Source organism: Lytechinus pictus, chromosome 17 (genome assembly GCF_037042905.1).
Source record: "Lytechinus pictus isolate F3 Inbred chromosome 17, Lp3.0, whole genome shotgun sequence".
Taxonomy (NCBI): Eukaryota; Metazoa; Echinodermata; class Echinoidea; order Temnopleuroida; family Toxopneustidae; genus Lytechinus; species Lytechinus pictus.
The window spans coordinates 6,203,325-6,216,592 of record NC_087261.1 but is presented as its reverse complement, the minus strand read 5'-3'; the positions used below and the strand labels follow the sequence as shown (position 1 = coordinate 6,216,592).

General features: G+C 35.1%; 1 protein-coding gene across 1 annotated transcript in view; it reads right to left on the bottom strand.

The window, feature by feature from the left end:
- The window catches only part of LOC129279934 (laminin subunit alpha-2-like), a 50,790-nt gene extending 38,652 nt beyond the window's left edge, over positions 1-12,138 (bottom strand). Inside the window, exons 1-7 of the mRNA XM_054915995.2 lie at positions 12,033-12,138; positions 5,766-5,879; positions 4,876-5,003; positions 4,347-4,433; positions 3,647-3,861; positions 2,882-2,988; positions 1,905-2,085 (exon numbers count right to left, since the gene is read on the bottom strand). Of these exons, the coding sequence (XP_054771970.2) occupies positions 1,905-2,085; positions 2,882-2,988; positions 3,647-3,861; positions 4,347-4,433; positions 4,876-4,892 (607 nt within the window). The 5' untranslated portion in view covers positions 4,893-5,003; positions 5,766-5,879; positions 12,033-12,138. The remainder of the gene's footprint in view (positions 1-1,904; positions 2,086-2,881; positions 2,989-3,646; positions 3,862-4,346; positions 4,434-4,875; positions 5,004-5,765; positions 5,880-12,032) is intronic.
- Positions 12,139-13,268: the final 1,130 nt, after the last annotated feature.

The following is a 13,268-nucleotide window of genomic DNA, read 5'->3' as shown; positions in this document are numbered from 1 at the left end:
ATATAATCAGGGCATTATTAAACAACAAGTGGAACGCCTCTGGCAGTCTCGCCTGCATTACGCAATTTAATATAGCAGCAGTGCTAACTTTGAAAACTACTATAAAATAATCATTCACAAAAACATCATTCATATAATGACATAATACCACGTTCATTGACCATAAATGACATTTGAACGGAGACTTAAGACTGTCAACTACACCCATGTCCACATTTCATTCACTCTATCCATAAACTTTCAAAGTTATGATGGCACTTCAACAATTACCCCAACATGGCCTAAGTTTATTGACCTTAACTGACCTTTGACTTGGTTTTGTGACCTGAAACTCACAGGGGATGTTCAGTGATGCTTGATTACTCAATTATCCCAAGTTTTATGAACTAGATCCATAAACTTTCACAGTTAGGATGGTAATTCAACAAATACCCCCAACATGGCCAAAGTTCATTGACTTTTAATGACCTTTGACCATGGTCATGTGACCTGAAACTCGTACAGGATGTTCAGTGATACTTGATTACTCTTATGTCCAAGTTTTATGAACTAGATCCATAAACTTTCAGAGCTAGGATGGTAATTTAACATATACCCCCAACACGGCCAAAGTTCATTGACCTCAAATGACCATTGACCATGGTCATGTGACCTGAAACTCACACAAGATATTCAGTGGTACTTGATTAACCTAATGTCCAAGTTTAATGAACTAAATCCATAAATTTTCAAAGTTATGATGGTAATTCAACAAATACCCCCAACTTGGCCAAAGTTCATTGACCCTAAATGACCTTTGACCTTGGTCATGTGACCTGAAACTCAGGCAGGATGTTCACTAATACTTGATTAACCTTATGTCCAAGTTTCATGGACTAGATCCATAAATTTTCAAAGTTATGATAGTAATTCAACAAATACCCCCAACTTGACCAAAGTTCATTGACCCTAAATGACCTTTGACCTTGGTCACGTGACCTGAAACTCGAGCAGAATGTTCACTAATACTTGATTAACCTTATGCCCAAGTTTCATGAACTAAGTCCATATACTTTCTAAGTTATGATGTCATTTCAAAAACTTAACCTTCGGTTAAGATTTTGAAAATAATTTTCCCAACATGGTCTAAGTTCATTGACCCTAAATGACCTTTGACCTTGGTCATGTGACCTGAAACTCAGGCAGGATGTTCAGTAATACATGATTAACCTTATGTCCAAGTTTCATGAACTAGGTCCATATACTTTCTAAGTTATGATGTCATTTCAAAAACTTAACCTTAGGTTAAGATTTGATGTTGACGCCGCCGCCGCTGTCGGAAAAGCGGCGCCTATAGTCTCGCTCTGCTATGCAGGCGAGACAAAAACTGTACCTGTACATTATGAAGGTTAAGTTAAATTCCATTGGAACGTTCATTGATAGTATCATGCACGTTACACACATTTGGTCAGTTCCATAGAACTGTCCTGATGATAATTTTCTGAAAATCTACCTTGGTAAGATCAGGTTCTAGATTATATACAAAGATATAATATATCTACTTTCATTTACTTCAAATACAAAGTAGGTTTTCTTCATGGATTGTTTCGCATAAAAGAAAAATATGAAAGAAATTGAAATAAATTAGCAAATACATTGTCAAAAATAATTATGAAACAGGGGCATATGATTTCATCCTTCAATTTTTAAGAATTTCACCAAAACAGGTGTCAATTCATTATACATGTATACTCATAATGAATGCTAGTAAATAATACATTTCCTATTATGTATTGGTTATTATTCTCATGTAGTTTTCTATTTCATTGTGTAAATGTATAAATGATGCTTTGAAACTTAAGTAAAGCACTATATAAATATGAATATCATTATCATTTACAGTTTAAATGAATATGGATACTTACATTGGCAACCATTTTCTCCAAAATTCCAGAAACCAGCCATACACTGGTCGCAACTTCGACCAGATACCCCGAGCTTGCATCGGCATTGTCCTGTCATGACATCACAGATATCATCCAATGAACCGATAGAGTGGCAGTCACATGATTGGCAACCCTCATTGCTAAGGTTGAAGTGTCCAGGCTATGCATGTACATATAAACAAAATTGCAATTCAATATTATAAGAAATTAATGAAACTAAGCATTTGATTGTATCAGAGACCCATTTCATAAAGAACTTCAGTTATGACACCTTTGCCATTATTTGAAACTGAATTGGTATCAGGATTCACCAACTAATCAAAATCAAGTTCTCCGATGAAGTTGCTATAATGGCAGTTTATTTTGCAATATTTCATGGAATGAGACACAAGTGACATATGTTGTTACAAGAAAGCATCATGCCATTCATAATCTTCAGTCATGAGGCTGAATTCCAAGGACTACATGATGAATGATTCAAAAGAATATATGCTTGAACATAATCACTTTACTATTTAAAAGATTTTACTGTAACTGTCATTTCATGATGTAAATTTCCAATAAATTTTCTATCAATCTAGAAAAGAAACAATATGAAAGCAACTTCAAAGTGTTAATTTTTCTTTCTTGCAAACTACATATGTCAAGTCTTTATTTTATTTTTAACAATAATATATAGATATAGAATGCATAGCTGTTTTCAAATCGCAAAAATTTGATTTTTCTTTGAAAAGCAAACTTGTTGACAAGGGGATCACATTCCACTGATAACATATCACCCAAATCCCTGGCCTAAATATTGAAATTCCATCTGACACCCAAAGACGATATGGAATCTGACAAAAATACCAAGAAATATTTATCAAATCTATTGCTACCAGAGTCTACAGTATACCCCACCAGGAGTGTCCTATTCAGGGTAACGTGGATTAAATCAAGGTGGTCTGTAGACTTACTGAACAGGTGTCACATTGCCGACCTGTGACATTTGACCTGCACTGACATGACCCGCTGACCTCGTCACACTGTGGGTAGATGGAACCAGCCTCGTGACATTGGCAGGCTGCAAGAAATAAGGGGGGCATAAGAATAGGGAAACATTTTTTTAATGTATAGTGTGAAGGTGAGGGAAAGGGGCTCCTCTGCAGATATACTTTGGTAGAAATTATGATTCATTGCATTTTTAAAAATTTTCTAAGATGGCTTCATTCATGAGCTGGTCAAAACAAAGGAAGGAGATAAGAAGGGTTTGACTTAAAATGAAGAATACTCTGAATCAGGAAACACAGAGGGGGAGGATAAATGCAATTGCTGTAAAAGTGAGGTAAATCCAGTTACATCTATTCACAAGAACAAACCAGATTTGAATTCATTTGAACTACAGCCACTGTAACATTCATTAATTCAATCATTCTATAATTGATTTATCCAATCATTCATTCATACATCGATTCATTTACATCCATTATCTCATATTTTAAAGTTAGTAGTTTTCTATTCAACACAAAGTTTATATTATTATTTCCTTTGATAAGATATTAATACCTGTAAAATCCTCCTGAGAGGATGTAAAGTAATCAGTCCATATCGCTTTTAATACTTCAAGCAAGCACATTAATTCTTAGAAATCATTCTTAAGTTAATGCAACTCAAATACAGTTGTCATCTTCAAGTTAAAAAAAAATCAAAAATCTGGTCTTGGTCAAACTTTGGAAACAAACCTTGGCAAGTCCTTTGCAATGCGTCTCCATAATATCCGAGGGCGCACTTCTCGCAGTGACCTCCAGCAGTACCTTCCCTACATACGAGACACGCCCCGGTGACAGTATCACAGCTGCCCGGTGAAGATGTATTCAGATTACTGTTACAGTTCAGAGAGCAAGGTTTGCAGGCCATGCCCGTCATCATGGGATCGCCATAGAAACCATCAACACATCTGATTTACAGAGAGATCAAAGATTTTGTTACACTAAATGAATGATGGTGATTTGATATTCGTAAAGTGCATAGAGAGCCTTTACCAATTATCATGTGCTTTATCAATTTCATATATCATAAAAATTATTATTATTATAAATTAAACTAATATACATGTACACAGCTAAAATGCCTGTGCTAGCTAGCCATTTTTTATTCCATCATTTATAGCAAAATCCTGAGGCCCTGTTGTTTCTTTGTTTTTAATAAAGCAAATGATGTTTTGTTATTCTGGGAATGATCAGATCAAATTAAAGAACAAATTACACCACCAACAGAGAATGCACAAGACAGATTTATGATACTGAATCTGAGATTTTGGGAAAGATTCAACATAGGTAAATTTAACTTGCGTAACATCTTTCAACAGATGACTCTATCACCCAAAAGGGAAAGTTTTATCATATGAAAGACTTCAAATAAGCCAAATTTAGGCATTCTTACTTGTCACATCGTGGTCCTCCATGTCCGGTAACACACTGATCACACACAAACCCGTATCGATCGTCAGCTACACAGGTGGCACTAAAGCTGTGGACAAGATCACAATTGACAAGTGTACGTAACGTGCATTACAATGAGGAAAAACATTATTTCTATGTATTTGATCAGCTTTAAATGATATAAAGTTTGAGGGATATGGCCATTTTAAAATCTAATTTCTTGTACCTACATGTAATTCAAGTTAATATTATTGTAAATATCAATTTAAAGGGAAATTGATCTCATTTACAGCGCTTTTAGCGACATTCTTGATACATATATCTTTTAAGAAAAATGAAGAAAGATTTTTAAATATTTTTAATGAAAATTATGAAAGCCACTTCAAATATGACAAAAAAACATAATGGCTAATAATTTTATCAATAAAGTGCTTGATTTCCAGACATTACACGATATCCATTTTGCATGAATGTTTCCATGAATAATTCATACAAGACTGAAATATCGAAAACTGATGTCCATAACTAACCTTGATCCCTGTTCCATTAATGGACAGGCACAGGGTTGGCAGGCATCAGCTAGACCGGATGTTGCATCTCCATAGAAACCATTTAAACAATATTCACAATGAGGTCCATATGTGTTGTGATCACATTGCTGAAAAAAAAGGGAGCATACTAGTTGTGTTTTCATATTTCTGTTGCTTAAAAAAAATATTGTATATTGCCTCTCACTTTTCTTCGCTGTCAAGGTATAATTTCTAACTTATACATGGAAGTAGTTGTTTATTTTTACTTGGCATAATCTCGTAAAAACACTAATAGTAGAAGGTATTTAGATACTACCATCTATCTATCTAGTAACAATCTATTCCAAGGTGTACTAATATTTATCATCCTGGCTTGGGTTCAAGGAAGCTGCCATTTTGAGTGCTCTTTGCATTCAAGATAGAAATCCTACCACTTGCCAATTCACATATAAACATGGGTTGACGGCAGCACAATATGGATAAATTTCTTGCTGAAGGAAAACACACCATAACAGGGATTCAAATCCTTGACAATGTTCAAGTCAGAGTGTTCATTTTCACCTTTTTAAGTCACATTCAATATTATAGTTATTACTACATGAAATACCATTTTCAATTAACCATACATGTAAGTCGATCAATTTCTTTCTCCCAACACTGATTAATACTTGTTTTCAGTTAAGTTCCTTCAGACATATTTAGTGGAACAATTCATATTTTCGTCCATCAAGTTGTCAGATTTGAAAACTCTCCTTGATTTTAATTAACTCCCCAAAACACATTACTAAGGTAATTATTGAATAAAACAGACTTTGTAAGATAACAACATCCAACAATTCCTTTCATAAAATGCTGCCAAAGACATCATGTAAGACTACTTAGTAACTTACTGAGCACTCTCCCGTGTACGCATCGCATTCCGGTGAGTGGTTGTTACAGTCACACCTTTCACATATTCCACCATAGAGGGCGTTGTTTACACGCCGGTAGCCATATTCACAAGACTAATGGACAAAACAGATAAATAATAAAGGCTTTACTCATCAATTACTGAAAAGTGATTCAAGAAAATACTGGTATGGGAGCAACACTGAAAAGAAAAGCAAGCAAATACTTACCTAAATGATGGGAAGAAGATTCATTTATAAAAATTAAATTTCTAAACTTTAGAAAGCAAGAGGGTATCTAGCAATAAAGAAAACCTGCTGTGCGTTTCATAAGTTCAAGTAAAATCAAATTTATTTCCACATCTGATTAAAAGTCCAGTACAAATTCATATGCCGATAGATATATACAATAAAAAACATTAAAATTAAATATTCAGTTCAAAATCATGATGTGGTGGGAATTGACAAAGGCTGAAGGCATATCAGGTATATTCCCAAAGGTGATTAGATTGCCTTAAAATGTTTCTTAACTATATACATGTATACATAATAACATGTTTAAAATACAAAACAAGAAAAAAATACACACACACATGGCATTGAAAAATATATATATAATAACAAAAAGACGACCAGACCCCCCACCCAAAAAAAGGCATATTTTTTATAATTTTATTCTACAAAGCTGTTCATAAGTTATGAATGACTTTACACATGACAGGTGACCCGTTCTAGTGGCTACATGATTCATCCCTAATTTAGTACTTACTTGCATGTTCCATTTGCGCATAAAGTCATATGTAACTTCATGAACAACTTTACGAAACATCCACCTGCCCCTTTAAGATTTTTACAATGGATGTATAGAGAGCTATTGTTATCAATGATGTGAAAAGTAATCAATAAATTAATAAGAATCTAAGAAAAAATAAATTTTCAAAATCCTAGAAAATTTTTTTTTTATAAAATCCACACCTGAATGATATAGTAGAATTATCATTTGATTAATAAAAACTGAACCTGAAACCAGAAAATTTTCACAAATTCCTTGAATTAAATGTATCATTAAAAAGGGCAAATGTATCATTAAAAAAGGCAACAAATGTTAGGCTTTGAATTTATCCAAAACATCCCAGATGGGCCTGTTATTAACCCTTTGCGTGCGGACCCGCGAAACCGGATACCTCTCCCTCCGGCGGAGCCGTTTTGGTACATTGTAGTATTTGGATCTGTGGTGGTGTTTTCCTAAACAATTGCTAAATGCGCCAAACTGAAGTATTTTCAGGATATTTAGTAAATGTAAAGATGAGAGATTATGCATTTTTCTTTCTAGAAATGAAGGTTTAGCTTCTCAAATCAATAGAATAGTTCAGAAAATTTCCAGGAAATAGTCGTATTATTTTGTCAAATCTTCGCTTTTTCCCAAGTCGATAGGCACTGCGTACAAAAATGCGTAAGGGCAATCAGCACGCGCGGACGGGTCGGGTTCGATCGATACAGCTTTGTTGTCTGCTCTAGTGCTTTTTTCCCTGCCTATTGTCACGCTACTCAAGAATGGTGTCCTTGTATAGAGATCATTTGCAAAGTGTATAATTACGATGATAATCTTGTGTGAAATCACAGCATACCAAATATCTTTATTTTCCAGATCGAATAAAAAAAGGGCAAATATTCCCTTGCAAGTACAATGATGATGCTGCGTAACGAAAGTCCGAAACTGTGATCTTTGGCTCTGGGCTTTAAGACGGTGGCCTCAATGTTTCACTAAAAATCGCCCCTTCGGTTTCGTCTTTTCATTAATTATTGTTTGTAATAGAAAAATAGTTTTGTTCCTGAAGATGAAACGCGAAGTCCATAAACTTGTGATTTTGTTTTGGCCGGATCACTCCCTCCCACATCCAGCTAATCTATAATTCTGTATAAGTAAATATTTATGCAATAGCAAAAGCGCACATTATGGTTTACATTATACCTTTTTGATCTATTTCTTTTTCCCCTCTCATTCTTCTGTCGTTTCATCATTCTCCTTTACATGTATCTCGATTTGCATTTTCTATTTTTTTTATTAAAATCTCACTTACATCTTCTTGTGTATCATCACCTAGGGGAAATTGTATTTTTTATGACGAAAGCACTGTCATGCTCAAGAGAAAATGTTCTTGCCATGTTTTAAGCGCCTGCATGTTTTGTCAATAAGTGAGTAAACATTTGCTTTATAAAAAAAATTACTGTCGTAATATGAAAAGCAGTTTTCCTAAGAGCTTTTTGTATTGCTAAATACGAAAAGCATTCAGTGGGTCATCCTGACGAAATACACTAATCTTCCTTTTATTCAGGGCGTCAACTGGCTATTTGTCTCCTGCTCTTCTGAAAAGGAACTTGTTTAGGCGTCCGCCATGACTTTCTTTTGTTTGGGGAGTGCCGAGATCAAGAACTGGTGGACGTTTTCATTTTCAAAAGAGCAGGGGATAAACGGTGTTCTAAATTGCTTTATTTTCTGCTTATTTCCTTTGAAATAGAAGACAAGAATGAGAGCAATAAGATGAGAGAACGAGAGAAAGCGGGGGGGGGGGGGTTCAAAAGTGTACCAGGGGCCCGTTTTAAAAAGCTACTGAAATCCTTCGATTTGACTGTGGATTGTAAATTTGTTTAAATTATTGCGCGTTTGTCAATATAAAATGTGCATGTATTTTATAAAACGGTACCAATTAGGGATTTCCTCGTTTTCCCTTTCTCTAGTTTCTAACCTGTAACTGAAGGTATTTTCTACCGCTTTCACTCCCTTTCTTATATCTATCGTCTTTCTATATCCCCATATCTGTATCATATTCCTTCTCCCCGATTTGGATACCTGCCCCCATCCCAGGGCCCCCATCCCCCTCAATCCTTTCTCTCAATTTTTCTTTTCAGTACCTGCCATTTTACATCTTTTACATCTTGCGTCTCCCCCGTCTCTCTTCATCGGAAACGGTTCCGAGACTATGCCTTGATTTTGCCAACTTGTATTGATCGGAGATGGTTGCATTTGTGGGCCTCTCGTCCAATTGCATCGTGGTCATCATGTCGAAAATTTAGCCCCCCCCCCCTCCCCGCCGTTTCTCAAATAATATCCCGAAAAACCTTTAAAATCACTATTGTAACTGTCACTTCACAATAGATTTAATATCATTTTCCATTTTCTATATTGATAACGTACATGTAGGTAGAAATCTTTCGCAAAAGACAAAATGATGATGAGGATGATCGTATAAAAATGCACGACTAAACTATTTTTTGTGAACTTGGGGCTTAGGGTAATGGCAAGACAGAGGCCTAAAACTTTCACTAAAAGTATTTTTTTTTAAATTTTCATAAATTATATGTCTCATTTAATTCGATTTTCCACGCAGCTATGATAATAAAATAATTTTGTTCCTGAAGTTTGCGCACTTGTATTCAATTTGTAATATCCCGAAATCATTTCAGAGTTAAACGAGTAAAAGTGGCTAAAATTTTAAGTCTGAAATCGTACCTCCCAACTCTCTTCTTGTCACTTTCTACATTTTTTTCTTTATCTTACTTTTCCCTAAAAAGGAGCCATGCTAGCAATTACTGAAAGTAAGAGAAAGTATTTTTTTTCTTGAATAAATTATAGCCTACGCAATAAAAAGGATTTTTATTTGTTCTTTCGTTTTGTTCTTTTTTCAATTTGTCTCCTTGGTTTCACAACCGAAAACAAAGTAATAAATAAATTATAAAAAAAACATTCCTTATGTTAGAATTCATTTTTGTCTCTATCGTTCTAATCATTTTATCTAATAGTACAGAGGCTGCGGAGTTGGTAGGAAGTTTCAGTCCTCACCCCTTTCAGCAAACATGTACAAAAAATCCGAAGTCTATATAAATTTGTGATTTTTTTTGGCAAGTCCACTCCCTCCCACATTCAGCTCAACCTCTCCATTATCAAACGCTCAGCGGCCCCTGTTTTTTATTTTAAAAATCAGATATTTTGGTTTATATGCTAACCAGGGTAAGTGCCCCAAATGTTTGCAGTAAAGGAAAAAAAAAAATTTTCTTTATGAAATCATTTCTACCACGCAATTCGCCGGTAAAAAAAAAGAAATTCGCGAATAAGTAGGAAATCAATAAAGTTTGGGTCGGTTTCAACTTTTTTTTTTTTTTTTTTTGGGGGGGGGGGGTTGTAGGTCACACATGGATAAAAGTTTGTAGGATTGAGAGGGTTCTGTCTGATGACACGCCAGTCAAACGTGTTTCTTTATAGTGGGTGCCTTAACGTAATTTCTCATCATATATCATTCTATTTCCTCCATTTCAGGCGAGGAAACTTAGTTCATTATTGGTTTTATAATTTGAAGTGATAATGTTTCCGTCAACTTTTCTATGCAAAATTTTTTATCTGGGAGAAAAAAAGAGAATAAGATAAAGAGCTTTTAAAACCTAACCTATCATAAATTCATTCTGTATATTGACATGAATTTAAAAAAATGTATTTTTTTAGCCGATTCACCCCCGTCCCACAGCTCAAACCCTGCACCATAAGAAAACAAAACATTGCTGTCCCTGTATAACATAATTTTTTTCCAAATATTTTGGTTTGGATGCTAACCATGGTAAACATCTCAAATGCGATTTTGTTTATTTTTTTTATTTTATTATCATTATTATTATCATTTTTTTTGGGGGGGGGGGTCGTAACGGGGAAAAGACTAGCCAGAACGGTCTTTATTCTTAACTTTACCGCGTTACTCGCAATTAAAAACAGAAAATAGGAGAGAGGAGACAAACAAGCAATATTAGAGTGTATAGGATAGAACATTTCCGTCGGGGGGGGGGAGCTAGGTCAAACAATAATAATAATAAAAAGTCATCAGTTTGACAAGGATCTGAGGACATAGTACATGTAGTTGCGACAAACAAATGTTTGGAGATTTTTCTTAAAGTAATCTAACAAAATATAAAGTCATGTTGTTATTCGTTTAAGTATATCATGGAATTTTAGCAAAAGCGCACTTGTCTATTCCCCGTTTTATCTCTGTCTCTCATTCCCTCTCGTTCTCCGTGACATATAAACATTGTTTTTTCTATAATTTCCCTAAATGAATCTTCTTTCATCCTCATATGCATCATCACCCAGGGAAGCGCTTTTATGCAAAATGAATCACTGACCGATGTCATAAGCACCTGTTTTGTTGGTAATTAAGACCATTTTTTTTAGATAAGGTATGTTGGTCGGAAAAAAAGTATTCATAAAAACTTTTTGTATTGCTAAGTACGAAGAGCATTCAATAGGTAATCTTGCCGATAAACGCTAATCTTCCTTTTGTTCGGGGCGTTGACCATCTGTATCCTGCTCTTTTCGGAAGGAATTTGTTTGAGTTGCCGCCCAGACATTCTTTTGTTTGGGAAGTGCCGATATCATGAACTACATGGACGTTTCCCTTTTGAAAAGAGCATAAGATAAATGGTGTGCTAAACTGCTTTCTTTTCTCTTTTTTTTTTTATAGAATAGTAGAGAAAAATAATGAGAAGAGGGATGATGGGGAGGGAAAAAGTTCAAAAGTGCACCGCGATCAGCTCAAAGTACTAAAAAGACATTACAAGCTTTTTGTTTTTCTGAAAATACAATCGATCGATGAAACCAAGGAGATATCATTCTATCTATAGTGATATCTTCTTGATGAAACAAATAAGACGAAAATGGTGAATAAACGCGTAGGTTATTACGTGACGATCTTCCAGAAAAGATTTTAGCTTATCTTTCAGAACAACGATATGGATCAAATCACGTGATCAAAACAAATCACGTGATCAGAACAAATCACGTGATCAGGCCTAGTGTGCGCGCGCGTACGTGCACGTCACAAAATTTATCCTCCCCGTCTGACTCCAACGAAAAAGTCGGGTAAAGTTGAAATGATTTGCTATTTTGGGGATTTTTCTCCACGTAGCTGTATATTTTTTTCATTTGATTATCGAATTCGTTTATAAAGGAAATAGTGGAAAAGGTTTTAGTACATAACAATTACGAAAAAGCTGAAAAACTTCATCGAATTAAACCAAACAAATCTCGGCTTCTGTAGAAGCCCGTCGTAGCTAAGTGAACGACTCGCTGGGCTTCTGTGGAAGCCCGTCGCACGCAAAGGGTTAATAATTGACTTCATAATAACTTTCATGGAAAAATGATTACTGATTGGCTGCAACCATGGTAGTTACATGTACTATGGATTGCAATGTTACCAGAACAGGGCAGGAGGGTCTATAGTTCCTTACCTCGCATGAGAGACCTTCATAGGTTGGCGGACATTCACACTGCTCTACACTGGCTACGATTGATGATGATACTGCTGTCCTATCAACTTGCTCAAGAATAACATTCTTCAACCTACAATAAAAATGAACATTCATGTCATAAATCCATCTAAATGTAAGAATCATATGACCAAGATTTTTTTTAAATCAATCATTTAAGAAAAGCCTGCTATGGGTAAAGTGAAATAGTGACATAGATATCAAGGAGTTTCTCGCAATTACAACGAGGACGGATTCTACAACATAGTAAATCTATTGAAAATGCCTGTCAAATCACAATGAACAGCTGAGAGGACTTTGTTGGAAATTGGTGAACCGGGACAGCTGATCATTGTAAACTTCCGAGCTGACAAAAAATTTCAAATACATGTATGTTGTTTGTCAAGAGTCACGCATGAAACTGCTGTTTTGATTCACCAATTTTAAACAAAGTCTGCTTTTGACAATAGATTTTCTATGTTGTAGAATCTGTTCCGATAGCAACTGCGAAAACTCATTTTTATCAGGATCCTTGTGATTAATATCAATACAGACAACAATAATATTAACATCATCATCAACATCACCATCATCATCCATCATCATCATCATCCATTATCATCCATCATCATCCACATCATCACCATAATCATCATCATTACCATCACAATCATCACATCCATAATAATGATCATCATGATAATCAACATCAACATCATCATCAAAAAAATCATGACATTTGAGTGGCGCCAGGAGGTTGCACCTGTAGTTGAGCTCTGTGATTTTGTTTAATTCCTTGTGATTATTTGAAGAGTAGTATTCTGAATTTATTAGCAGTCTCTTTAGTATTACTCCAGGATCCTGCTAGATCTTATTTGTGATGAACTGACAACTATTGAACGAGTACTGATGAACTTGTGTTTTTCTTCATGTTCATGTATGAGCAAATGGTCAACCATTACAGTACTCATGCACAGCAGTATTGATGACAATAGCTATTGTGTTTCTCTTCTATTGTGTGACTAGAACATGAATGCAGAGCTATGGCTAACACTTGTTTAGTGATTGTTGTGAGTCTCTGGACCATTATAGCTACTATTGTAATAATGCCTGCTATTACCTACATGTACACCAGAGAAGACATATTGTCTATTCAACCTAAGTGTGCAGAGCTTAGGATACCACTAGGTACATATAAAAAACTACAGGACTATGGTA